The sequence below is a fragment of the Echinops telfairi genome, unplaced genomic scaffold, assembly GCF_000313985.2.
Source record: "Echinops telfairi isolate 266 unplaced genomic scaffold, ASM31398v2 ScPeMD7_5592;HRSCAF=6446, whole genome shotgun sequence".
NCBI lineage: Eukaryota > Metazoa > Chordata > Mammalia > Afrosoricida > Tenrecidae > Echinops > Echinops telfairi.
This window is the reverse complement of record NW_022109491.1, coordinates 28,464,871-28,492,025: the sequence shown is the minus strand read 5'-3', so window position 1 is coordinate 28,492,025 and position 27,155 is coordinate 28,464,871. Positions and strand designations below refer to the sequence as shown.

Sequence of the window (27,155 nt, the reverse complement as noted above, 5' to 3'; positions counted from 1 at the left end):
ATGGTAGCATGCTCACCTCAGCCGCTCTTGTTGGTCCACGTGAAGGTGGGAGAAGAGAGCAGGAATGAGAGAATCTTCACTATCTTGGGGTATTTATAGGTAGCCATGAGACATGAATATTCAGTAGTTACATATGTCACAAGGTGGGTGGTAACTACAGTCACGTCCCTGAGCTCACAGATGATAGCTAATACCTGTATTGGGGGAAGGTATGAGGGGGCTGGATGCCGAGGTGGGAGGAGATAACAAAAGAATGCCAGCTTCTACAGGGAGCTACAAACAACCATGTGCTCACTTTAAGGCAGCATAGCTGTTAAGGGAGAATCTGTGGGAATGATACGTAAAGCAGGATAATACACATGGACTTTATCTCTAACTTACCAAAGTGGTGTCTTTCCTACCATGGAATACTAGCTTTCCAGACTCCCTCTGTTAAACGTTAGGGAATGTAGTCCTGGTCATTTCCCTGTGTTAGTTTCCCACAGAAGACCACGTTGCACCTGACCCAAACCATGGTATTTTCAATCCCCTCATATGCATGGCAACGCTGGACAATACATAAGAAAGACCATGAATAAGCACGATGTGCTTGTATTATGGTATTGCTGAATACTGACTATACCATAGACTGTCAGAAGAACGAACAGGTCTGTCTTGGTAAAAGTATGGTCAGAGTGCTCCTTAGAAGTGAAAGTGGCCAGACTTCATCTCAGGTCCTTTGGGCATGTTAACAGGGGACCAGTCCCCGGCCAAGGGCAGCATGCTTGGTTGGTGAAGAAGAGAAAGAGTCTCAATGAAATGGACTGACGCAGTGACTGCAGCGATGGACTCACACATAGGAATGCCTGAGAGGATGGTGCGAGGCCAGGTAGCTGCACCCAAGGCCGCTGAGTCAGAACTGACTCTTAACCGCATCGATAACATCAGAGAAAGGTAGAGGCACTTGTAAAAATTCAGTACATTTACATTTGAGATTTTTGGGTATTTTATTGTACACTCTATCTATCTCAAAGTTTGAAAAACAAAAACCCTGCAGACTAATCATCAACTCTGGTTTCTGAACTGCATGCTGAAGTGTTCAGGCGAAGGAGCCCCGGTGGCACAGTGGTTAGGGCTTGCCCTGTGATTAGCAGGGTCAGCTGCTTGAACCCACCAGTCTCTCCTCAGGAAAAGAGCTGTCTGCGCCTGTGCACAGTTACAATCTCGGAGAGTCACCGGGCAGTTCTACCCTATCGCCTGACTCTAGTCACTGCAAGTGGGCACTGACTTGATGACAGTTCATTTGGGTACTTATGTTTACAACTTACTTTGAAATACATAAAAAAATAAGACGCCTTCATGGAAACATGAATACGTGGGAAACCGAGTAAAACAGAATGCGGGTAGGGAGTATGTAGATGTTCACGGTAAAATTCTTCCAACTTGGCTGGAAGACTCTTTTTATAATACGGTGTTGGGGGAAATATGGAATTGACTTACAGAAAAGTCCACAAAACTACCCTGAACTGTCAAGTGACTCTTCCCAGGTCTAACACTCCGCATGCACTTTTCATGAAGTTGTCATCACTTTATTTGTTATCAATTTACCATGACTCATTTCTCGCACTTTCAGAGAACTCTGTGTGCAATAGTATTTAATATTTGCATTTAAAAAGCCCATTGCCATCAAGTTAATTCTGACTCTGGGCGGCCCTGTGTAGAATCACAGCAGTCACACTGTGCTATAGAATGTCCTTGGCTGTAATCTTACAAAGGAGGCCTGGTGGCATAGTGGTTCAACGTTGGGCTGCTAGTTAACTGCAAGGCCAGCAGTTCAAAACTACCTGTCATTCCTCAGGACAAAGACAAGCCTTTCTCCTCCTGTCAAAAGCTCTAGTCCCCGAAACCCACAGGGGCAGTTCTACCCTGTCCTGTAGGGTCACTGCGTGAGAATCTACTCGATGGCAGGTTTTTGGGGTTTGGGCAATCTTCCAAAAGCAGTTTGCCTGCTTTCCTCAGAGTTGCTGGAAAGGTCCTAATTGGCAACCCTTATGTTAGCAACCAATCACAAGCTACTGGTGCCATCCAGGTTCCTAACCTATGCATAGCCTATGGGTTAAAGGTGTGCTCAGCACTTGAAGCTTTTATTGTGTACATTCTAAGACTGCCTGGGGCTCCCAGTCTGGTGAGGATGGGTGGGGTTCATTGGTATGGCCCTTTTTCACCGAGAACTAGGAGAGCCTGAAAAAGACTTTTTAAAGGCATGGAAGAACTCACAGGGCGGTGAGAGACTTGGGGCCCCGACTAGGGAGGAGAGAGGCCCTGAAGCCCCAGTCTCCTATTTGAAAATCTCTGTCTTTTCCCCGAGGTGTTTGCTGGTTCCTTCACAAGAAAGCTGATAGGCTGTGGCACATCCATCCTTTCAAACACCGGTCACAACAAACTGTCCGGTCTCACTCACACTCTTCCAGGCCCTTACTGCTACTCCCACGTAGAGAGGAGTCCATTTCCCCTTTGAAAGTGGGTGGGGCGGTCTCCGTGACTGCCTTGACTAAGCGAATGTGGCATGACTGCTGGCGCAGGATTCAAAAGGGGGGGCCGTTTCTCCCTGGCTCGCTCTTGAAATCCGGCCCCCTTGCTGTGAGGTAGCCCAGGTTACGCGGGCGGGAAGGCCGGGCCCAGTGTACGACATGTTCTGGCGGACAGCCCAGCCACAGTCCCAGTGGAGACCGCATCCACTGCCAGAGCTGTGAGTAAGCAGGCCTGCGGAGGGGTTCCGCCCGGCTGTCAAGTCACCCTCACGCTCGTCCGTTGTCCACTGCCGCCCCGGACATTGGTGCAGAGGCGGCCTTCCAGTCCTGTCTCTCGACTCTATAAGTGGTAGTGTTACCATTCGATTTATAGTCCCTGGGAGGATTTTTATAAACTGACATTGACAAATCAGGGGCTGGGGGAGGGGACCAGTCGTCTCTCTCCCAGGTAAGTTTGGTTAGCCCCGGGAGCTCAGTTTCCTCCTTTGTGCTCCTTCCAGACCAAGGGGGTGGGGTGGAAAAGGTACCTCCCTCTGGGTTGGGTGGGGGAGCTCAGGCTTGAAGCCCAAAAGCCAAGGCCTGCAGACTGAAGGCAAGGGCCAAGGTGACCCGAGGGATGGGCCCTCCACTGACAGTAGGTGGGGGGGTGGGGGGGACACTCCAGCCTGGAGCCTTTATTCAGCAGAATGGAAATCTTCCATCCTGCTTTGTCTCGGGCCCAGAGACCATTCAGGAGTTGCTCCCTACTCTGACAAGGAATGCAGTCCCGGTGGCGCAGTGGTTAATCGCTCGACTGCTAACTGCAAAGCCCAAACTAAAAAAATTCACTATGGTCAAGTCAATACCAACTCATAGAGACTCTACAGGGCAGAGCAGAAAAGCCTGTGTGGGTTTCCCAGGCTGTATATCTTTATAGGCGCAAAGAGCCTCCTCTTTCTGCCCTGGGATGGCTGGTGGGTTCGAACTGCTGACTTTTCAAATATCAGCCTAATGCATAACCCACTGCCTCCGCTAGTCATTCCTCAAAAGAGAGAGAGATGGCTGCTGTGTCCTTAGATTACAGCTTTGGGAACTCTATGGGGGCCAGTCCCACTCTGTCCTGTAGGGTTACTGTGAATCAGAATGTCACCACGCGTTGCTCAGTGGGTCCCAAGGACAGGTGTCCAGAGGGTTTCTCCAACTCTACCACGCCACAGCTACATGCCTTTCACTGTCTTCCCAAATCCCCCGACCTTCCACCCAATCCCAGTGCCCACTCTGGCATCCCTCCTGTGTCCCAGAGCAGCCAAGGGGGAGCTCTGGGACCTTAGATGTCCACCCAAGAAGCGCAAGCTTAGCAGCAGGTCTGGGGTTTAAATCAAGCTCTGTCACTAGTCTTCCTCGGCAGAACGGAGCTCCTGGGAGGACGGAAGGAGCTAGGAGTGGCAGTGTTTGGTGTGGTTCTCCAGGAGCCAGGGCTTGTGAAGTGTTGTCCTATCTACTCTCATAAACTTCCTAGGGGCCGTGAGATTGGGAGGTCTCTCTTGGTCACTGGGTGGAGACACACAGGTCTCTTGGAAGTCCAGCTGGAGAAGTCCCTCCATCCCCAACACAATCCAGCCCCTGGAGCTCTGCAGGGGCGTCTGGGCGGCTCTGCCTTGAGTCTGCTTCCCCTTTCGTTGGACGATATGAGACAAGCACGTCAAAACACTTCAACTTTATTTACAATCACCCCCACTGCTGCCTCACTCCAGCTCCTCAGCTTGGCTCTGGGGGAGGAGCTGAAGGAGCAACAACAGTTGGACCAACCCCAGGGTTAGGGGAGGAGCCCCTGCTCGGGGATCCTCTCGCAGGGTAGGCTTCTCACTTCTTGAGGGCCTGTGCCCTCGCCCGTTGGATCTTGTCAGCAGTAGCCCCATCAGTGGCTCCCGTGCAGTGGGACAATACAAGGCTCAGTTCAGCCTCGTTCCGGTGCTCAATGGCCACATCGGCGGCCTGAGCCACATCCCTGTGGTTTGAGCAGGAAGGGAGAGTGTCAAGGCTGCCCACAACCCTGCCGCTCGCTCGCTCGCTCTCCAGCCCGCACAGCCCGTACATACCCCACAAGAAGTAAAGCCTTCACTTTCTGCTCGGGCCCCACGCGGGAAGCATACTTCTTGGCCTCGTATTTGTTGTGCTGTTTCATACAGATGTCCACGAAGGGCTGAGGAGGACAGGGGGTGGGAGCGAGAAAGCACAGCCCTCCTGCAATTGTCTCCCTTATAAGCAAAAGTCCAAGATGTATGCTGCCCGAGTCTGTTTCACATGCCCTTTCTCATGTGTGCTTCCTCACCGCTGCTTTCTCTCCCTCCTTCCCCCTCGCTCACACACGGACACCCCCCTCCCCCACTCCCACCCCCAGACAGTGGGAGTGAGCCTAGCATTCTCTGGGCAGAAGCAACCAATGTCAGAGAGCATCTAGAGCCCGAAAACCACCCTTTCCAAGGCCCTGCGCTACCATCCACCGCTGCCCCCGACACTGGGTGGTTCCTGTCACCTGCCTCTCGGGGCCCTGTGTTTTCTGACCTCACTACCCACCACACCCCTGAATCCCTGCCCCACAAACCAAACCCTACAACAGCCTCCCCTGCCTCACACCCACACTTCTCCCTGGCCCCTGGCCCGGTCTCCCCTGTGACCACCCCACCCCCACCTAAGGAGAGTAGCTCGTGGTCCCTCACCCTGCTGTCTGCAGGCAGATCTGGGCCCCTCCTCCTCCAGTGCAGCTGGCCCACTGGCTGGTGTCTGCCCATGAACGTGAATGCACTAGGGGGGCTCCATGACTGCAGGCCATCCTGCCCATTCCCTGCTTGGTTCCCTCCCGGGTCCACCCTCACAGGAGGTGGCGGAGGGAGCGTCCCTGCCTCACCAGGTATCCAATGGGTGACTTCTTGCTCTTGGAAAACTTCTCTAGCTCCTCCCAGTCCTCCAGAGCAGCCAGGGCTGTCAGCTTTAGCCACCAGAGCCTATGGGGAAGCCAGGCTTTGAGGCGTGGAGGGAGGAGCAGGCAGCCCTGGCATCGGCATGAAGCTGGTGCCCTCACCTACCTCTTGTCAGGGATACGGAAGTCTCGGGCCAGCTGCTCTGCCCGCTTGTTGTGGCCCCCGAGGATGAGGGTGGTGACCGTGTCATGAAGAGACAGGTCCAGGAACTGGCCCCCCAGCTCATCTTCTAAGCGCCGCTGAAGCCGCAGGAGCCGCATCTGGTCCTCGGTGGCCTGGGGACCAGGACGAGGCAGGCGTGGGAATAAGCGCGCTAAGGAGGAAGGACGGCGAGAGGTTTCTAGAACAGGGAGGGCCAAACCTTGGCTGCAAACTCATTCTTAGCCTTGTAGAAGGCGTCGGCTGCTGTCTGCAGAGCTGCCACTCGCCCCTCAATACGCTGCAAGGGAAGAGAGTAGGGGGGTTGGGGGTTGAACCCACAGCCTACAGGGCCTGACTGGTCCTGCCCAGCTACAGCATGATCCTCAATTCCTGGGCCCCCCGGCAGATGCAGCCTTACCCACTGGGTGCACCGCTGGGGGCCCCTGGTGGGATGGCTAGCTCCTCAGGACCAAGCCCCACCCTGGCCTCTTAACCTCTCCAGGTCTCCTCAGCAGTGAAGATCAGAGGGGGTGTGCACCTGAGACAGAGGCCTAGGCTCCTAGGGAAGGAACCAGGCCCACTGCCCCAGCCTTCAGCCCCCTCCCGTGCCACCATGGACCCCAGACCTCCTCCGCGGCGTAGCTGGCTCGGACGTGGAAGCTGCCTAGCTCCTGGTGGTTGTCATCCTGATTGTAAAGGTCCTTCAGCGTCTCCAGCTCTTGGTGCTTACAAAACTGGGGCCATAAGCAGGCAATGGGTCAGGGAGGCCGGCTCAAGGACTCAGGAGGCCCGGGCCGCCCCACCCACCATACCCACCTGTCGGTACAAACTCAGGGCCATGGGCTGGTTGCGGAGGGTCATGAAGAAATCGCCTCGGTTCAGTTCGTTCTTCAGGTGCAGCAACACCGTGAACACTACACGACAGCAGGGTGAGTGGGCATTCCAGCCGGCCCCTCGCTCAGCCCACAGGCCTGGCCTTGCCCTCATCCTAAGCCTGCTCACCCAGGTCCGTATCCCCGCTCTCGATGGCCTTGCTCAGGGCTAGTTTGCTTCTTTTCATCTTTAGGAGAAGGGGCACCTGCTCCCCTGAGCGCGGCTCGTACTCCAGCAGCTATGGGTTGGGGAGGAGAGGAAGGCACAGAGAGGAGCTTCCGCAGGGGGGCTTCTAACCCCACCACCCACCAGAGGGTCTGGGGAGGGCTGGGCACCCACACCTTAATAGCCAGCTCCGTGCGGCCGCAGCCATAAGCCCGTGCGGCAATGTCCGAGTAGGAGACACCAGGTGTGTCCCCAAGTTTCTGGTTAATGGCCCGAGCAACATCCTCGTCAGACACATCCTTTTGTTGCACCTGCAGAGGGAGAGGGGGTTAGTCTGGCAGACACACTCGTACCTCACATCCGCCCACTGCCATCCCCAGAGGCCCTGGATTCAGCCGTCTTTGGCGCTGCACTTCCTGTTGCTTGTTCCTCACCGAAAACCAAGCCCACTGCTATCAAGTCTACACAGGCTCATAGAGACCCTGCAGGACAAAGAAGAACTGCTTCTTGGGGTTTGCAAGACTAAACCTTTACGAGAGTAGACAGCCTCATCTTTCTCCCATGGAATAGCTGGTGGATTTGAACTACCAACCTTGTACTTAACAGCCCAGCCCAACACCTAACCCACCGTGCCACCAGGCTTTCTTACCAGGGACCTGGGAACCCTCACCTTGTAGCAAGCCCAGTGGGCCAGGATTCTGCTGACGCCCTGTACCTCAGGAAGACGCAGGTACTCGCATATCTGGATGGCTAGGGGATAGAGTCTCCGCAACACGAGCCTGGGAGGTGAGGGAACAAGAGTATGAGGAATAAGGCTGGGTGGGGTGAGGGAAGGCCAAGCCCACAGAAATGGGTCAGGGGCAGTGACCACCAGACACTCCTCCCCAAGGGCCACAATGCCCACCCCCTTCCAGCCCTCCTCATAGCCCCTGGGGTCTGCTGTACCTGTCCAGCAGCACCTGGATAGTGAGCTGCTTATACCTGTATTTTACTCGGTTAAGGATCCGGCCTGGGGAGAAGCCCTGGTTCCTGTGGACCTGCGGGTGCCCTCCAGCCCTTAGCCCTTCTCCAACCTCCCCCAGCTGTAGACAAATGAGGATACTGGCTATAGGTGAGGGGAATGCCAATGTGGTAGTCCCGAACAGCATTGAGCACGCGCAGATCCTGACACATGCGCACGAAGCTGTCAGGTGGAAACCGGTCAAGGAAACACTTTCCAAAGGAGGCCGCCTGTAAAGGGTCAGAGGGAAATAGAGACACTTCCCTCCCACCAGCGCCCCCAACCCAGCCTCCCCCAGCGCCCCCAAGTCACCCTGAGCAGGCTCTTCTGCATGTCTGGCCGGTGCTCGTGCCCCGCGGCCTCGATGCACTGCTGCACGGCCTGGGTCAGCTGCCCCAGCTCCTGGATCTCCCGCAAGTACTCGTCTGCCTTCTGGCTCTCCTTCTAGGGAGCAAAGGGTGCCGGGGTTGGGGTATGATGACAGAGAGCACCCCCACATCTGGCCCTGTGGTCCCATGGACTGGCTGGAAAGACTACCCAGGCTGGAGCCCCCACCTCTCAGCTGACTCCATTCCCCTAAGGGCCTTTACCTCATATTCCTTCTGGCCCTCCAACAGCAGTGCCCCGGGGGCCATCGAGGCAATCTTGAAGATCTCCTCGCTGGCCACTGAGGGTGGAAGTCGGGGGTGGGGGTGAGGGAGGTGGTGTCAGCCTTATCTCAACAGCCTACTCCTGCTCCAGGGTCCTTGCCCAGGGCAGCTATGATGCAGAGGACCCCCCACTTCCCCCAACTCCGGGGGGGCCCTTGTGAGGGCCTCACCTGGGACCTCGTGCAGGAACTCGTGGGTGCTCCGTGAGAAGATGCGGACACCATCGAGCTCAGGCACCAGGTAGGAGTCCTCGTCCAGCACAAACCTGAGCCTGGTCAAGGCTCACCGTGCTTCCCAGAGAGCGGTGGGGTGGGGTAGCACCAGCCCCCTGGCCTTCCCACCCCACATAGGCAGCCCATCAAGGATACTGGATGCTCTCGGGCGCATCACCCACCACCATCAGCCGCTTCTCCCAGGCCACCACGACAGCCCTCTCCTTGCTGCGAGGACGGCTACACCTGTGGGGCACTCCCCCGCCCCCACCTCATCAGGGACCCCACATGGGAGGCCCACCCCCACCCCTCACCCCACTCCCACATCACTGCTCACACTCCCTTGGCCGGGACAAGGGCTGACTGACCCACCAGCTCCCCAGGGTGTCTAGGGCTGATGGGAGCAAAGGTGTCCTTTATGGGTGGGCTGGCAGGAAGGATAGGCGCCAAGCCTCCGGGGATGGTCAGGGTGTAGGATGACTCCAGGGGAGCAGGGAACAAGGCTGTGTCCGAGCCCCCAGCAAAACAGCCCCCTTCCTCACCAGACCATCTGCTTCGGAGGGGCCCGGATATTGCAGTTGAATTCACACAGCTTCTCCTAGAAAGACAAGGGGGAAATGTCACAGCCCTGTCGCCGCTGTCACCTTTCAGTCTGGCTGAAAGCCCCTTCTCCCTGCCCCCCAGAGGTCCTCTCTGCCAGTGGCACCCCTGGGCCATCCCCAGAGCGCACCTTGAGCGACGCCGTCCCCATCCAGATGTGGCCCGTGTCTGTGAAGAGTGCCAAGTGCCGGTAGGTGAAGGAGACTGCCATCTGCAGAAAGCTGCTGACTCCTGGGGTGAGGCCTGGGGGCGTCTGGGGCAGGGCCAGGAGTGTATCAGTTACCCTGACTTCTCAGAGTGCCCCCCACTCCCCACGCGGACCCCTGTGGCCTCCTTCCCTCCCTGCTCAGCACCCTCACCACAGCGGAGCAGGCGGCCTGGTCCACTAGGTAAAGATCAGGCCCCACGGCCAGAAGGATGTGTGCTGCCCGGTCCTGGCACAGCGCAGTCCAGCACGAGGGGGCGCTCTGCAGGCCTGCAGCCGGGACAGGGCAAGTTCAGGATGGCTGGGGCCATCTGCAGGGATGGACTGCTGCCCCGGGGATGGTTCAGGCTCACCTGGCACCTCCGGCAACCGGCGGAGCTTTAGGTCACCCACGTTGGCACTGAGGGTGAAACGGTGGGCCCCTGTGAGGATGGCCACTCCAGAACCAAACTCCGTGTGGAAGATCCGGGCATCCAGAACCCGGTTCTGGAGTACTTCCTGGGGAGAAAAAGCGTGAGTTGTGGGAGCCACAGGGTTGCACCACCCCACCCCTGCTCCATCCCTTCCTCAGCACCCAGCTCCCTACATTGCCCATGCTGAAGTGTCTCCGGAAGTCACCGTGGAGCCCAAAAACCAGCACTGCCCCATCCTCCTGCACACACAGCAGCTCCTCCTCAGCTGACCAGCCCAACGACACCACGGGCCCGCTCTTCCACTGCAGGGAGGGAGGACATTGGGCTCTTAGGGGACCATGGGAATCGGCATCCAGCCCCAGCCCCAACCCCAGTGGGGGTGCTCACCAGCAGACTGGCCAAGGACACACCGGCCGCCGAGTAGATCTCGAGCACTGGCCGCACGCTGGCAGCCTTCTCCTTTCGCCATGGATGCCTCAGCAGGGCTGTGGGTTGAGGGGAGGCTGTCTGACTCAGTCCCCCAGGCCCACCCCATGGAAAGCAGGCCTCCTTTTGGGGGAAAAATTAAAGGATCCCAGCAGGGCGGGATGGGTGTGACGCATGCCTGATGGTCAGGTCCCAAGGATGAAAGGCCCTGGGGTTCGTCCCATGGTCCCGGAGCATGTGGCTGTGGCGGCAGAGGACCAACATACCAATTGGGCCTCCGTAGGGCGCAGCAGCCACCAGGCAGTCCCGGAGTTCCTCCTTCAGGTCCCAGTCCATGCTGTACAGCTCATATTTCCTGCCCACACAGAGGCAAGCAGACATCAGCCTCTCCCACAGAGGGAGACCCAGAAGTCCTGAAAGCCTCCATCGGAGCTCTGGAGGGCAGGTGGGAGGCCCCTCCCAGGCAAAGGCAGGAGGTGGGACAGGGGGCGGGTGATGAATAGACACAGCCGGGCCAACCACCTGTTCACATGCAGCTGAATGGGGAGGGGGCATGGGTGAAGGGAGATGTGGGCCCTGTGGCTGAGACCCATGATGACAGTAGCTCCCAGGACAGGTAGGGTGCAGGCCAGGACACACACACTGCGGCAGGACAGGGGTGGGGTGGCTAGCTCAGGCCTACATTAGTGGGACACAGGAACTGAGAGAGGGATCCTGAGAACAGGAGGCAAACGTGGCTCAGAACTCAAATTCTTCAAAAGCCCAGACTTGCTGGCTGGGTTTGAGGCTGCAGGACGCACCAAGACAACTGCCCTGTGGACTCTTCCCTCATAGCAAACGCACAGGGAGGCTCAGAAAGTGGAGAGAGCCAGCCGGGAGTACAGTGCTCCTTTACCAAGCCATTTATGTGAGACCGAATGGTCAACAATTACCCCACAGCAAAGACAGGGGCAGGGAGACTAGGATGCTGGCAGTGGATGAACAGGAATGGGATTCAGGAGAATGTGGACACACTGTGCAAACCGTAAGGGACGTCACTGAATCCTCTTGTGGACGATTTTAAATGGGCACCTAATTTGCTGTATAAACGTTCACTGAAAACACAACAAAGTATTTCAAAAAGAGGCAGCGAGTGTCCCTCTCAGACCAGGGAGCCTGCCTTCTATTTTGGGCTTTGAACAGCGAGCCAGGCTGAGGGTATTGTGCCTGGGATCCCACTCAGCGGTTACTAACCTTCCCTTCCTCGGTCTCAGGGGACCTAAAGGCCACAGAGGGGCCTCCCTCAAAGCCCCAATCTGGCTTGTGGACTCCAGAGAGGACTTAGTTAATCCGAGAGTGTTAAATGGCTGACCTCGAAGACCTTGCTCAAGTTAAAGCCTAGCTTATTCAAAGATGGCCCAAGTCATCCTTGCCTATGTGGTGCTCTCAGACTCTCCGGAGCATGGATTGGGGACTGGGGGCTTCACTCAGTCTCATGTAGGGACCTCACAGTTGTGATGCAGTTCCTGATTGAAAGGAGCACAGCCAATTGTACCCATGAAAAAACTGGAGAGTGTGCTCGGGGTGAGTCAAAGACTGAAGGAGTTGAGAAAAGAGATCTTGTCTACACCACGTAATGACAGGCTCACAGCTCGTGCCAGCCCAGCACTGCGGGCGGGAACATATCACACATTACACCACTGCCCTCTGAAGCCCTTTTCCCTGGTGGGGATAGGAACACTGGACACAGCACTTCCTACAAGCACAGAGAGGGTGCTTTGAGAAAGGAGAGCTGCTGCAGGAGCATGGGACTGAGCATCACCTGGGCACAGGTGATGGGGCCTCTCAGTGGGCACAGCACTTAAGCTGAGCCCTCAAGGCCGGCTGGGAAGGAACGAGTGAGGCAGAAGACAAGGAAGGGAGGGGAGCCAAGTGAAGAAATAACACGAAGCAGGCAATTATCTAAGGAAGAGGAAGAATTGAAGGCGGCTATAGCCATGGCCTGTGTGGAGAACCGCCAGCAGCCGGCGCCTGTGGGTCCCTGTACTGTGGAAAGCATGGCAGCGTCACCACGTGGCCAGCATGGGCACAGACGCAAGAAGAGTGAACCTAGAGACTGGGAAGGCACAGCGAGGCTGGGCAGCAGAGACCACAGGCCGTGCATCTGGCTGAGCTGGGTGGTCAGGGCTGGCACTTGGGGATGGAGAAAGTACAGAAAGCTGAGTCTCAAGGCAGATTTGACAGCATTTTCTCATCAACTGGAAGTAGGGAGCAAATAAGGGATGGTGGTGCCCTTCCTGAGCAGGGAAGCTGGAAGAAGAGTAAATGTGCTGGAGGAAAGGATAAGGACCGCAGTGCCAGGGAGGAGTCCAAGAGTCGGGAGCGAAGGAGAGCGCCTACGTTGGAAATGTCAACCCATGGGTGCTTAGCACTCGAGGCAACGGAAACCAGCAGCAGGCTCCAGCAGGCAGTGATCGCAGCCCAGGGAGAAGTCCTGGGGGTGCTTGCTACATGAGAAGGAAGACTGAGGGGAAGGGGGAGTCTGAGGCAAGCAGAACCCCATCACCTGCCTGTTGGAGATGAAGAAATGGGGAAAGCCAGGAGATGGAGGAGGAGTGGGGTGGGGGTGGGGGGTGTGAATCCCGGGATGCCACGAGAGGGCAGTGTGTGCTATCAGTATCATTCCTGGAGCTTTCTTAAAGAGGGGGAGGATGTTACCTACTACTGGACATTCTTCTTGGGGCTCCAGACAAACTAATTAAAAGGAAAAATGAGCAGCTTATATTTTAGACAGTGGATAAGATTGTTACTGCTTACAGAAAATGTACTGTTGACTTAGAAAGCCCAAACCTTAGAAGATCAACTTTTCTGACCAATCCATGGGAAAAAAATAAATCGGGGGGCTCAGCAGGGTGATCAACACATATCAATATACTTTCTGTGCTCTAGCCTGAATCAATTAGAAATATACCCTATATACTCGAGTATAAGCCGACCCAAATATCAGCCGAGGCACCTAATTTTACCACAAAAACTGCATAAAAAAATGTGCTGAACATGGGAGCAAATGAAGGGGGAGGAAGAGAGAGTGGAGCACATCCTGGCCCACCAAACCTTCAGGACGATATTCCCACTCAGAGCAGCTAATGCACAGAGAGGACCATAGAGCTAGCCCCACTATGAGAGACAACATCCCTCACTGAGGGACAACACTGGAGACACAGTGCGGGAAGTGTGCCCGATCTGACCCCACCCACTAAGGCAGAACACTAAGGGGAGCAGAGCAAGGAAGTCCCGAGGGAATACCAAAAATAGACTTTGGGGGCTGGGGTGTGGCACCCTATCAAACTCAACCAGAAAACACTCCCAAAGGTCAACCAACAGACCTTGAACTATTTAAGGTCTTTCTTTCTTCCTCCCTCCCTCCCTCCCTCTCTTTCTTTCTTTCTTTTTTGTCATTGGTTTTTTTTCTCCCAAGGAGTGGGTGGTTTCATCTTTTGGCTCACAGCCCAAAGCTTACGTAACCACTACACCACCAGGGCTCCTTTGTCGTTGTTTTTTTGGTTGTTGTCGTTGTTTTGTTTTCTTTTGTCGCTTTGTTTTGCTCTGTCCTGTTTTTGGTGCATATTATTATATCTACAGGTCTATCTAGATTAGATAGGCTGGATAAACAATCTGGAGGAGAAAACAACAGGAAGAATGATTCCGGGGGGACATGGGAGATGGGGAGGTGGAGGAAAGGAAGTGGTGTTAACCAACCCAGGGACAAGGGAACAACAAAGGATCCAAAATCGATGGTGAGGAGGGTGTAAGAGGCTTCGCAGGGCTTGATCAAGGGCAATGTAATGAGAGGAATTACTGAAACTCAAATGAAAGTTGAGAATAGTGGGACAAGAGGAAAGTAAAAGTAAATAGAGGAAAGAGCTAGGAGGCAAAGGGCATTTATAGAGACCTAAATACAGGCAAATAGATATGTAAATACATTTATATATGATGATAGGGAAATAGATCTATGTGCATATATTTATAGGTTTAGTATCAAAGTAGCAGATGGACATTGAGCCTCCACTCAAGCACTCCCTCAATGCAAGAACACTTTGTTCTATTAAACTGGCATTCTACGATGTTCACCTTCCTGACACGATCACTGAAGACAAACGGGTGCATAAGCAAATGTGGTGAAGAAAGTTGATGGTGCCCAGCTATCAAAAGATATAGCATCTGGGGTCTTAAAGGCTTGAAGAAAAACAAGCGGCCATCTAGCTCAGAAGCAATCAAGCCCACAAGGAAGACACACACCAGCCTGTGCAGTCACGAGGTGTCGATGGGATCAGTAATCAGGCATCAAAGAACAAAATATCATATCAGTGTGAGTGAGGGGGAGTGCAGAGTGAGGACCCAAAGCCCATCTGTAGGCAACTGGACATCCTCTTACTGAAGGGTCGTGGTGGAGGAGATCAGAGAGTCAGGGTATAGTGTAGGAACGATGAAACATACACCTTTCCCCTAGTTATTAAATGCTTCCTCCTGCCCACTATCATGATCCCAATTCTGCCTTACAAATCCGGCTAGACCAGAGGATGTACACTGGTACAGATAGGAACTGGAAACACAAGGAATCCAGGACAGACGAACCCCTCAGGACCAGTGATGAGTGGCGATATTGGGTGGGTGAAGGAAAGGTGGGGTAGAAAGGGGGAACTGATTATAAGGATCTACATATAAGCTCCTCCCTGGGGGATGGACAACAGAAAAGTGGGTGAAAGGAGATGTTGGACAGTGTAATACATGCCAAAATACTAATAATTTATAAATTATCAAGGGTTCATGAGGGAGGAGCAGAGAGGGAGGGGGGAAACGAGAAGCTGATACCAAGGGCTCAAGTAGAAAGCAAGTGTTTTGAGAATAATGATGGCAGCAAATGTATAAATGTGCTTGACACAATGGATGGATGGATGGATTGTGATAAGAATTGCATGAACCCCCAATAAAATGAATTTTTTTTAATGTGCTAAAAAACTCAGCTTATACACACGTATATTTGGTAACTTCTGAATGGACCTTAATCACCATCACAAAATAAGAAATCCTAGACCTATGTACTACATTTGTAAAAGCAAATTAGTGTTTACTCAGAATACAGAAGACATGGTAAAATATTCCAAAATGATCTTATATATATATATATATATATATTTTAAATATATATATTTTTATTGGTAGCTCTTACAGATTTTGTAACAATCTATAATTCAATTAGATCAAGCATAACTATACAATTGCTGCCACCATCATTTTCAAAACATTTTCTTTCTTCTTGAACTCTTTGATATCAGCTCTCCTTTATCATCTCCTTCTCCCACCTTACCAGCCAGGAGCCCTTATTATTATATATTATTATTATTAATATTATATATACACTTCTTTGGCCATTATCTTACACCATCCAATGTAGCCGTCCACCTACCATTCTGTTGTTCGTTCCCCTCAAGTGGGGTTATAGAGACATCCCTGCTATCGGTTCCTCCTTACCCCTTTCCCCACCCCAAAATGATCTTTAAATGCACAGTTATTCCAACCAAAGGCCGTCACTCTTCTGAGGGGAGCCACACAAACTGATATCCCAGTTTTGTGTCTGTAGGTCTATGAGGAGGTGCATAAAGATGATCTGACAGGGAAAATATGCATGAACATTTTGAAAACACAAGGCTTACTCTGTCAGCTATCACATATTACATAAAGCTAAAGTTAAAATGATGGTGTTGGCATAGGAATAAGGCAACAGATCAATGGAAAGGGATAAAGCCCTGGGAATTGAATCTCTAATGAAAGTGACACTTGGCATCAACACAAACTGAGGAGACAAGGGGTCATATGGGAAGAATCCCAATCAAACCTATTCCATTACTTAATCTCTACAATAGAACATTTTCCAGATGGGGTTCAAGATGTGAATGTTAGAAAACAAACAAGGCCGTATCACGGGCTTGCAATGATTGAGTTGACAATGAATGTGTATGAATCGTTGAATGTACGACTGATAATCTGCTGTTATCCTTCACTTAATTAACAATAAAAATTTTTTTAAAAAGGTAAAAACCCTGTTAGAAAACAATCTCAGGTAGTTTTACAATTTATTTGTACAATTTATACAAAAATGTATAAACATTTTCTAAGTCTGATGTAGAACCTAGAAGTCACAAAGCAAAAGGCCAACAAAAAAGCAAACACAAATGAAAAGAACTGCTATTACTTCTAAAAAGAGTAGAATGAAGAAAAATAAGTCTTAATGGGCTTGTTTTAAGAAAAGAAACTCAGGGAAGACTTCAATCAACTAATGAATGTAATAGGGGAGGGTGGAGTTAGATGAGGAAGGGGAAGGTGAGAAATGAGAATTTTGACTTTTAAATGGCTATCTTTTTAAAATAATTAAATTACATTTTGAAGCTTTTGAATTTTTTTTTTAACCACAAAGAGCAAAGGGGAAATTGTTTGTGACATTTGAAAAGGGGATAATTTTCTTTTTTTAAAAATTCTAATGTTTAAAATTCCAAATAAAACTAAAAGCAGGTCAGCACTATCGATCCCAGGCAGGTACCTACGAGAAGTGAGTCGGAATGCAAATAGCAGCTTGTCCACCAATGTTCACAGCAGCACTTGCCACAGCAGTTTAGTGGTGGACACCACCAACATGTCCACCAACAGATGACAGGAGAAGTACAATGTGGTGTAGTCAGACAACGAAATCGTGTGTAGCCACAGAGAGAAAGGCAGTTCAGATGCATGCTACCCCATGGGGGAGTCTTGACCATCTTATGCTGAGTGAAGTCAGTCAGTCCCCATAGGATAAATGCTGCAGACCTCTCTTAGAAGCAGCTACAGAGACACCAACGATGATGAGCGGTTGCTAGAAGTAGAGGGAGTTTGAGAGAGGACTTGAGGCTAAACTAATGATCGTGGAATGCCCTGGAAAACAAAAAGATTCATCCCATCAATTCGATGCGGACTCAACCCATGGCCAGTGTAGAACGGCCCCTGTGAGCTTCCAAAAGGGTGACAATAATGACGGCACACGTGGAAAACCGGTGTCAGGAACTGTAAATCTGGAGGTTGTATTGGCTGATGTTTGGGTGTACACATTTTCACCCCAATCTAACAAAGCAAGAAAGGAACCTGCACTAGCAGCAGAATGGTCAGAGGTTCTAGTGCAGTCTGTGAGGAAGCTTCACTGGGCTTGTGAGAAATGAGAGTAAAAGATAAGGGGGTTTTTCCACCAGCTTCTTGAAGCCCCTATTTTATATGAAAATGTTTTTAAATTGAGTTTTTTCAAATAGGCTAATATTACTACCATGATAAAAACATGAAAAGACCTTCCAGAGTTCTAAAATCCATGAATTCCGAAGGGAAGAACTGATAGATCACATAAAGAGTCAAACCGTCAGTTAAACGTAATGAAAGAAAAGCAGCAGAGAGAAGCTGTGTCGCACTTGACAAGTGTGCACCGAGAACGTAGAAAGAGCCCCTGCCTGCCAATCAACAGAGATAGCACAGCTGAAAAAGTCACAGCCAGACCGCCAGACTCCCTTACAGACTAGGAAAGTGTGAATTGAAAAAGCATTTTCACGTTTGGGCTGTTTAGATGGCCAAAAAAAGGTTGAAGGCTAAATAAAGCATCAATATTGTGGAAAATAAATACTTTCAAAGCAAGTGGTAGAATATAAAAAAATAAATGGGTTTGGCCCTGACGGATAGCAGTGACGTTCTACCTACCTAACTTATAAATGTGCACACTTTCTGACCTGGCAATTTCCTTCCACTATTCTAACCACAAAACTACTTGAACAAATGTACAGGGGGATACCCTGCAGTACTGTCTAAAACAAATCAAAACAAACACTGCTGTTGGTCAATTATAACTCTGCAACCCTCTACAACAGGGTAGAACTGCCCCACAAGGTTTCCAAGGCTATAAATCTTTTAGGAAGCAAACTGCCTCAACTTTCTACCATGAGGCAGCTGGTGGGTTCAAACTGCTGACCTCCTGATTAGCTATCTAATGCTTAACCAGCGTGCCAACCTAGAACAACTCCCTTAAATACCAAATGGCTGCCCTTTCTGGAATACTCAAATTCAAAACTCAATGTCAATGCCACTCACAGCAACCCTACAGGACAGGGTAGAACGGCCCCTGGGGGTTTCCCAGACTGTAACTTTACAGGAGTAGAAAGCCTCATATTTTTCTCACAGAGCAGCTGGTGGTTTCAAACTGCTGACCTTGCCTTTAGCACCCAATGAGTAACTACTATGTCACCCATGAATTCAGTGACTGTGCCTACTAACACAGGAGAATGTCTAAGACGTATTGTAACATTAAGAATCTGCAGAACAATATGGACCATATGCACCACTTTATGTAATTAAAAAGCGGGCATGCTTTTCATAAGCATAATTCCAATCATCACATCCCAAACCAAACTCTTACCAACTCAGAGCGACTCTTTATTAGGTTTCCAAGACTGTACTTCCTTACGGAAGCCGACAGCCTCACTTTCTTCCCTTAGAGAGGTTGGTGGGTTTGAACCACTGACCTTAGGTTAACAGTCCAACTTAGTACTCCTCCTCGCCACCAGGGCTCCTAATAATCACTCATGACTGTGTCTAAATATACAGAAAAGGCCCAAAAGGTTCCACACTGAGCCAGGAACAGTAGTTACTTCTGGGGAAGGTGATGATGGGGTGGGGAAAGGAGGGGAGATTTTAAAATATTATACTATATTTGTTATTAACTGAATGTACAACCCACATGCTTTTTTCCCTTTTAACATTTTACTACTGAAACCATTAGAGCAGCAGTTCTCAACCTGTGGGATGCCTTTGGGGGTCAAACAACCCTTTCACAGGGGTCGCCCGATTCATAACAGTAGCAAAATGACAGTGATGAAATAGCAAGGAAAATAATGTTATGGCTGGGGGCTAGCCACAACATGAAGAACTGTATGGAAGGGTCGCAGCCTGAGGAAAGTTGAGAACCCCTGCCTTAAAGCATGTCTCCAGTACATTGAGCACATTTGCTAAATTTGCTCAGTAGAGGGCGCTGGAGGGGCACCGCAGGAAACGGACTCTCCCTGCTGCTTGTCGTGGTTGCACACTGTAAGGACATCTGGTGGTTCTCTGGCCCAGCCAAGCACCCAGACCACCTGGTCCCTCAGTTTGTTGCAGCCCTCTTGACAGACATCACGATCCTGCCTCGTACCTACACTGGCGCCACTTCCTCTGCATGTCAAGAGGCTGGCCACTGCCCGGGCCCTGCCAATGCCTCAGAGTAGCTCCACTGCCTCGCTCTGTGCCCGAGCCACAGGTTGTGACTTGCCTCAGATCCTATGAGTTCCAGGCCTCCTGCCCACATCAGCACCCCTATTTCCTCTGCACTCCACATGACCTTGGCCACTGCTGCAGCTCACCTGATTCCTCCATCTGCACCCCCGGCAGAGGCTTCTTGCTTGCCCAGCAACTGTGGACTCGTTCTGAGCCCCGGCAGCCCAGTGAACTTCTCTGCTGTCCAGTGGGCTGCAACTACGCCTGGGTGTGGAAGGTGGTACAGGGAGACAGACGCCTGGGGCTGACATGCGGGGAGTCATGCTCTTGAGTTTAAGTGTTGTGCTGAGCTCCTTGCCAAGGGCATTGGGGTGCTAGCAGCCCATTACAGGGTTCACAGTGAATCGCCCTATCACCTGCAGTTTATTGTGAAGTGTCAACGGAACCACACGCCTTTAAGGGGCTTCTGTGCTTGACTGTGATGGCAGTAAGGGTGAGCTAAGGCCTGTGGAGTCAGGCAGATCCTTCTTTTTTTCATTGTGGTAAGAATATACAGGACAAGACGCTACGAAACATTTGCCCTTTCAGATTTAGCGACATCAATGACTTCCATCATGTTGTACAAAAAAACATGATCACTGTTTACCTGAACAAAACCCCAGTGTCCCCAAAACCTCCCTTCTCCCGTTAACCCTCCCTGCTAACCAAAAATAACTTTGGTCTTACACACTGGCTGATTTTAGATATTTCATAAGGGGAATCATAAAGACATTTGTCCTATTGTGACTGCCTTGATTCACTTAGAACAATGTTTGCAGGCTCATCGACACAGGCAAGTCTCTCCTTTGCTGAATAATACATACCCCATTGCAGGGACCCGAGGGGGATGCGGGGAGTTCATGGACAGCTGAAATGCAAAGACCAGGGAATTTTCCCAGGAACTTTATCTTTCCTTTGCTGATGAACATTTAGATTGCTCCACCATTTGGCTACTGTGGCTAGTGCAGCAATGAATACTGAGGTACGACGATTGGTTTGCGTGCCCACTTGCCGTTCTTTTGGGTATTCATCCAGAAGTCATATGGTAATTCCATGTTTCACTTTTCAAGGAACAGCCACACTGTTTCCCACTGTGGCTGTAACATTTTACAATTCGACCAGCGGGACAAGTTCTTTGGCGTGCCCCTGAGCACTTACGCTGAGAAAATGACAGGCTTAGGTCTATTAACGCTCAGCTCGGATCATAGTCTGAGAACCATGGAGTTCCCATAGTAGCTCTAAGAGTCTCTTATTGCTGGTAGCTGCACAGCTGATATTGCTGAAACCCAAACCCAAAATTTACCAAATGACCGTAGTTGGGTTTATAGCCTCCCCTTTTTCTTACATTCGAGTCAGGGCATTTTCCAGAAATGATCCTGAAGCTTGGAATGGGGATATCTGGTTGAGCCTGGAGGAAATGAACAATCTTGGACTCTTAAGAAATTCTTAGCACGCCCTTGTCAGTGGAAGTGGCTTGCCCTCCTGTCTTGGGGGAGACTAGCATTCCTCTGTTTGGAAACTGTGGTCACATCACTGGGGACCAGTGTTTTGGAAGAAGAGTCCCCTTCCCAAGGCTGATATGGTCAATGACTGCTGAATGCCTTCAGTCAACAGCAGAGACATGGCCCAGGATGGCACCATTTCTCGGGGGATCACCTTCTAAGTAAGTTGGCTATGTTGGACCTCTTCCATCATGGGCAGAGCAAAGATTTCGTCTTACTGGAATAGATACATATTCCAGATGTGGGTTTGCCTTTTCTGCCTTATAATCGTCATCCAAGGACTTAAAGAATGTACCATCGTGGCATTCTGCACAGCACTGGAACTAACCAAAGCCTTGATTCACAGCGAAGGAAGTGCAGCAACAAGTTTATGGCCATGGGCTCACGTGACTTGACGAACGGTACGTAATATATGCCCCTCACCCATATGCAGCTTTCCTAGATGAAAAATAGACGCTTTTACTAGAGTCCATTAGGAAATCCTACTCTGGGGTCTTGAAAGCTTGTGAGCAGCCCTTTCTAAGGTGTAACTCTTGGTCTCTTCCTGTCCAGAGGAAGGAGAGTGATGAGAACCAAAGGCATATGGAAATAATCAGTCCAAAGGACTAATGAGAGCCAAAGGAACGCAATCTTCATGACCCTGAAGCAGAGAACTAGATGGTCCCTGGCTACCACAAACTACTGCTCTCAAATGAACGCCATTAGAAAACGCAGACTCAAACGCTAAATCATGGAAGACCCCAGTCTTGCTGGTCGGATAGACTGGTAGGGCCCCCACTCCCCTGACTGGAGACTCCGGCCCTTGGCCACTCTTATCTGGAACTGAACTCACCCCTGTAGCTCAATTTTCAACCAAACAATAAATTACACTGAGTATGACTGCAGTGAATGAGACCAAAGAGAACGTTTATGCATCATTGAATGTAAAACTGATGATCTGCTCTGGGAACCTCCACCCAATTCACACAAAAAAAGTTACAAAACAAAGCCAGACTCGGTTACAGTCTCAAATTGGGAGATAGCACCAGAAAAGGATGAAGCTTATGTTCTGAACACTTGGACTCACAATCAAGGGATGGAAGTGGGCGTGGCTTCTCTCACTCTCCCCTATGGGTTTCTGAGGCTGTAACTCTTCACAGGAGTCCAACGCCTCATCTTTCACCCATGGAGTTGCGATGGTTAAAACCGCAGGATAACATACAACCCACTACTCTATCCGGGCTCCTTTCCTCTCACTATTATTCCTAATATCCATGCTTCTGGGGCCCTTGGTAACTCTGAGCTGTACTGACTAGGGGATCTTGGTTTCACTGCACGGTGTCACCTCACCATTTTGAGCTCCTTATGCCACGGAACCAACAGGAATTAAACAATGGGAATTGGTCTACTGGTCAATGTGACTATCCCATATTATCAGAGAAATAAGAGTTGCAGCCAAACAATGGATATCAAAAGGGGATTATCTGGGACACCTCTTAGTACTTTCATGCTCAACAGTAAAGGCTAATGAAAAAATCAGCATAACAGATGAATGAAGGGATGAAGGGATGGGTTACTCTACTAGTAAGGAACACAGAGCAGTAGAGGCTCGGAGGGGGGGGGTGTTGGGCGGGAGGATGTGGGCTGGGCAGGTGAAGAAGGAAGCTAGAGAGAGCAACTGCAACCCGTGACTACCTACAAGTTTTGCATATTGTCTCTAAGTATGCTATATGTATGTATTTATATAGATTAACCATTACCATGCCTCTCCTTACTATTTTTATTTTATACAGAAAGTTTTGGAGGCAAATGTAGCAATTTAGTCATTAGCTAACACAATAGTACCTATTCTGAATTGCTTTACAGAATATTCAGTGAGGTTGTGACTAAACATGAGATGTAATTAATATAACTCTTTGATGGATACGATGCTGTCCTGAGTTTGTCTTCTCATTTTTGGAAAGCACAGCAGTTCTTGTTAAGCAGAAAAAGAAAAACCAAATCGCTGTGTTGATGTAAGGGAGTTCAAAAGTATGTATAAGGGTGCGTGTGGAAGCTGCGTAGCCAAAGGGTGGGCTGTGTCAGTTGCCAGTTTATTGCCAGAAAACTATTCCCCGTCTATCCTCTGAGCTCTGTTAGTTTTACAGATGGTTCGGAGGTAGACTTCTTGTCTCCTGTGCAGGAGGCTCAGGTGTGCTTCCTGGCCAGGGCACCTCCTCTGCAACCACCACCCAACTGCAGTAGAACCTCATGTGCTGCTGTGATGCTGAGCAGGTTTCGTGGAGCTTCCAGACACAGACTAGGAAGAAAGGCCTAGTGATCTACTTCCGAAAATAAGTCGATGGAAACTATGGGTCACAACGGTCTAGTCCACAGCTGATCATGGAGGTGACACAAAACCAGGCAATGTCTCATTACTTTTGGCATGGGGTCATCATGAGTTAGGGACCGCCGGGATAGTCCCTAACTTAATGTTGTCCAAGTAAGCACCATGCTGAAGTTCCTCTACAGAGGGTGCTCAAGTGACACTGCAGGAGGAAGATGCTCTCCTACTGTCTCACACAGTCTGTCAGTCAGCCGTATAAGGCCATCAATCCCAACAGTGCACCCAGGAAACACCTTCCCATGGTGACCTCACAGCCCTGACCTGGTGGCCATTTCCCCAGGGTCCCTTCCATTAGGACACTTAGTGCTCCGGGCCTCCTGGGTATCAGCACCTTGGCTCACCTGCTTATTTACCTGCTTCTCCTTTATGCTCCCATCCCACCACCTCCACCCCCACAGTCCTCCCAACAAGGCTGTGCTCTGACGTGAACACAGCAGGCTTCCTGGCTCCGTCTCACACTGGAGCCCAAACTCTCTCTGCAAGCTCACACACCTGACTCCCTACTAGAGCTCACCTGTGTCCCACCTGTGCCTAAGTTGGTTGCTTCTTGCCCAAGCTCTGACTCAGATAAAGTAGCAAACTTCCCTCCCCTACACCTTCTCCAACAGTGTTTGAACCCCAGCTATGGGAACAGGACCTCCCTTCCGCTCTGCCCTCCTTCCTTGAACACTCTCAGCTGTCAGGTACCCGTAAGAGTTTTCTTGGCTGTTAAAATTATTCTTTTATCACTACCTAGTACTTCTATGTATTGAATGAACTCTTGTTTAAATCACTATTATTATTATTTTTTGCCTCCTAATTAGACTCAAGCTGATATACCCAGAGGATGTCTGATGGAGTAATGCAGCGGTTCTCAACCTGTGGGTCTCGACCCCTTTGGGGGTCGAACGACCCTTTCACAGGGGTTGCCTGATTCATAACAGTAGCAAAATTACAGTTATAAAGTAGCAACGAAAATAATTTTATGGTTGGGGGTCACCACAACATGAAGAACTGTATTAAAAGTCATGGCATTAGGAAGGTTTAGAACCACTGGCATAGTACCTAAGCCTTACATTGCTAACTGCAAGTCCAGCAGTTCAAAACTACCAGCCACTCCGAGGAGGAAAGATGAGGCTTTCTACTCCTGTAAAGAATCACAGTCTCAGATACCCACAGGGGCCGTTCCACCGTCTTGCATTGTTGCCATGAATCAGAATGGACTCGGCGGCGGCGCTGAGTTTGCTTTTTCAGTTTCAATAGACCTGACAGAGTAACCCACAGACTACTTGCTTATCCAAACCAAGACCAGACTCGCGCCATCAAGTCAATGCTGGCTCACAGCTAATCCCTGTGGGGTTCTGAGACGGTAATTGTTTGTAGAAAGCCGTCTTTCTTTTCCTTTTTTTCAGTTTTATTGGCAAATAATCCACATCATATGTTTCAATTATTAAGTCATGTCAAGAAGAACTGTACAACCACAATCAATTTCAGAACATTTTATGCCCCCCCCCCATGACTCAATCACCTTTAAAATAAGCTGTGTAATCCTATTCAGTTCTAGTGCTCCATTCCCCTCCCACCTTTACTGTTTACTTCCGAAATTCCCATCCACCCTACATCCAAAACAAAACCGTCCATCAGTTATTATCTCTATGCACCCACTCCTGTGCTTCATAAACTGGTAAACCCAGCAGAAACAATAAGAACAGAAAAGAAATGAAGTGGTAAGGATAAAGCAATAGCAATAAAAAGATAAAAATACCACCATGAGGAAAGAAAGGACCTCCATCAGTATTTAAAAAGCTAAGAACAAGCCAGCTATCCTTATGCCTAGAACCAATTTCAGCTGTGTGTACAGGGACGTCAAACTGACCAAGTATCAAGTTTTTGTCCAGCCTAATCAGAAAGCTCAGTCTTTCTCCTGTGAAGCTGCTGGTGGTTTTGAACTGCCAACCATGCGGACCATAGCCCAATTCATACCCACTACACCAGCAGGGCGTCTTTGCTTGTCAAAAGAGGGGGGTAATAGGACTTTACAATGGAAGGATGTGGTCACCACCCACTGACACCACTAGTCAATCTCAGTGTCACTCCTAGCGGGGCAGGAAGGTACAATGATGCCCCCAGATGCGAGGAGCCCCCAACAGCGCAATATCGCCTACCCGGCTCTCTGCCAAAGGGGCTTAGTCTGAGTCCAAGCAAGCCTTTAAATCTTATTCCCATGGAAAAAAGAGAGAGGCCACGATAGAGCAGGGCAAAAATGGAGCAGAGAAAAAGCCACCACAAGGAAGCAGGGGCAAGAGGTCCAGGAAAGTGGCTTGGTTTCTTCAACAAGTCAACATCATGAAAACAAAAGGCAGATGGTCCTCGTTTAAAAACCATTTTTAAAACATTCTCATATACAAGAGACGTAATTAAGAGAGAGGAGTAAACAAGTTGACTCTTATGTGGATCTTGATTTACGCAAGCCAGCTAAGAAAACACACTTTGAGGACAAGTGGAGAAATTTGAGTATGAACTGTTTGTTCGGTAACACCACATGCTAATGTTAAAGACTTCCAAATAGTGTGTGTGTTTGTGTGTGTGTCTCCGTGAGTGTTGAACATGAGGACGTAAGATGAACAAAACATGACATGATGTGGGTGATTGTAGAAACTGAGTTGAGTACATGGATGTTCACTATTTGACTTTCGCTACATTTGTGTGTGGTTTTTTCTTAGTTAAAAAAACTTTTCTCTAAGGTTTGAGGGGCCAGCCCCAATCCCAACTAGGTGGACAGCCGCCCCTCCCCCCAGAAGAATTCACTTCAAAGGACAGCACTGAAGCTACAGCTCAGGGAGAGGGACACGTCTGATCAGAGCACACGGGAGCAAATGAAGGGGGAGGAAGAAAGAGTGGAGCACATTCTGGCCCACCAAGCCTTGATGACGATAGTCTTACTTCAAACAGTGGACAGAGTGGACCATATGGCCAGCCCCAATACGAGACACAACACCCCTCACTGACCCATAGCCCTACAGGAGACAACACTGGAGACAGTGTGGGAATTGCGCCCAATCTGACCCCACCACACCAAGGCAAAACACTAAGGGCATGCAATGGAACAGCAAGGGGAGCAGAGCGAGGAAGTCCCCAGGGATTACCAAAAACAGACTTTGGGGGCCAGGGCGTGGCACCCCATCAAACTCCACTGGAAACTACTCTAAGGGTCAACAGACCTTGAAATATTTACAGGCTTTTCTTTTTTTGGTCATTGGCTTTGTTGTTTTTTGTTGCTTTGTCTTGCCCTGTCTTGTTTTTTGTGCATATTATTATCTCTGCAGGTATGGGGGGAGGTCAGATGCGCAGGCATTCCTGCCCCCCCACCCCAGGGCAATCAATTGCCAGACTGCTGTCTCATTCCACCACAGGGATGGGCCTGCTCCCTGTCTCTGGGGACAATGGACAGGCTCCTGTAGGCGGAGTTTTCACCCTGATAATAGTTCCTATGGAGACCCAGAGACCACGCCCTAGACCACCCCCTCATTACTGTGTAACCTATAGTATAACCCTTTCCTGCAATGTATGTCTTTATCTGTAATTAATGGGCTGGCATGCCCCCAAAAGGGATATAGGCGTGGGTCAGCAATATAGATCTCTCTGACCTCTCTCCTCTCCAGTCCTCTCTCCCTTGTTCCCTTGCCCTCTTTCCCTTCCCCCTCTCTCCACGTGGACCACCAAGCTGGGCTGAGGTGAGCAATGTTACCATGTAATGTGTCTAACTGCATTATTATAATATCTCTCATGCTCTCGATGACTTTAATACTTATATATCTCAA

The 27,155-nt window shown here is 50.3% G+C and overlaps 1 protein-coding gene across 2 annotated transcripts in view; it reads right to left on the bottom strand.

Annotated features, from left to right (window-relative positions):
- Positions 1-4,191: 4,191 nt before the first annotated feature.
- VPS16 (VPS16 core subunit of CORVET and HOPS complexes) overlaps positions 4,192-27,155 on the bottom strand; it is a 26,363-nt gene continuing 3,399 nt past the window's right edge. Inside the window, exons 2-24 of one of the 2 annotated variants that reach the window (XM_004697877.4) lie at positions 10,422-10,510; positions 10,117-10,214; positions 9,903-10,031; positions 9,670-9,814; positions 9,471-9,586; positions 9,242-9,364; positions 9,054-9,109; positions 8,668-8,757; positions 8,470-8,564; positions 8,240-8,316; positions 7,962-8,093; positions 7,752-7,879; positions 7,595-7,630; positions 7,320-7,428; positions 6,826-6,960; positions 6,614-6,722; positions 6,428-6,525; positions 6,238-6,345; positions 5,832-5,909; positions 5,576-5,745; positions 5,398-5,494; positions 4,589-4,692; positions 4,192-4,497 (exon numbers count right to left, since the gene is read on the bottom strand). In XM_004697877.4, coding sequence (XP_004697934.1) covers positions 4,353-4,497; positions 4,589-4,692; positions 5,398-5,494; positions 5,576-5,745; positions 5,832-5,909; positions 6,238-6,345; positions 6,428-6,525; positions 6,614-6,722; positions 6,826-6,960; positions 7,320-7,428; positions 7,595-7,630; positions 7,752-7,879; positions 7,962-8,093; positions 8,240-8,316; positions 8,470-8,564; positions 8,668-8,757; positions 9,054-9,109; positions 9,242-9,364; positions 9,471-9,586; positions 9,670-9,814; positions 9,903-10,031; positions 10,117-10,214; positions 10,422-10,510 — 2,467 coding nt within the window. In that variant the 3' untranslated portion in view covers positions 4,192-4,352. The remainder of the gene's footprint in view (positions 4,498-4,588; positions 4,693-5,397; positions 5,495-5,575; positions 5,746-5,831; positions 5,910-6,237; positions 6,346-6,427; positions 6,526-6,613; positions 6,723-6,825; positions 6,961-7,319; positions 7,429-7,594; positions 7,631-7,751; positions 7,880-7,961; positions 8,094-8,239; positions 8,317-8,469; positions 8,565-8,667; positions 8,758-9,053; positions 9,110-9,241; positions 9,365-9,470; positions 9,587-9,669; positions 9,815-9,902; positions 10,032-10,116; positions 10,215-10,421; positions 10,511-27,155) is intronic. The other variant, XM_045295285.1, reaches the window with a different exon arrangement.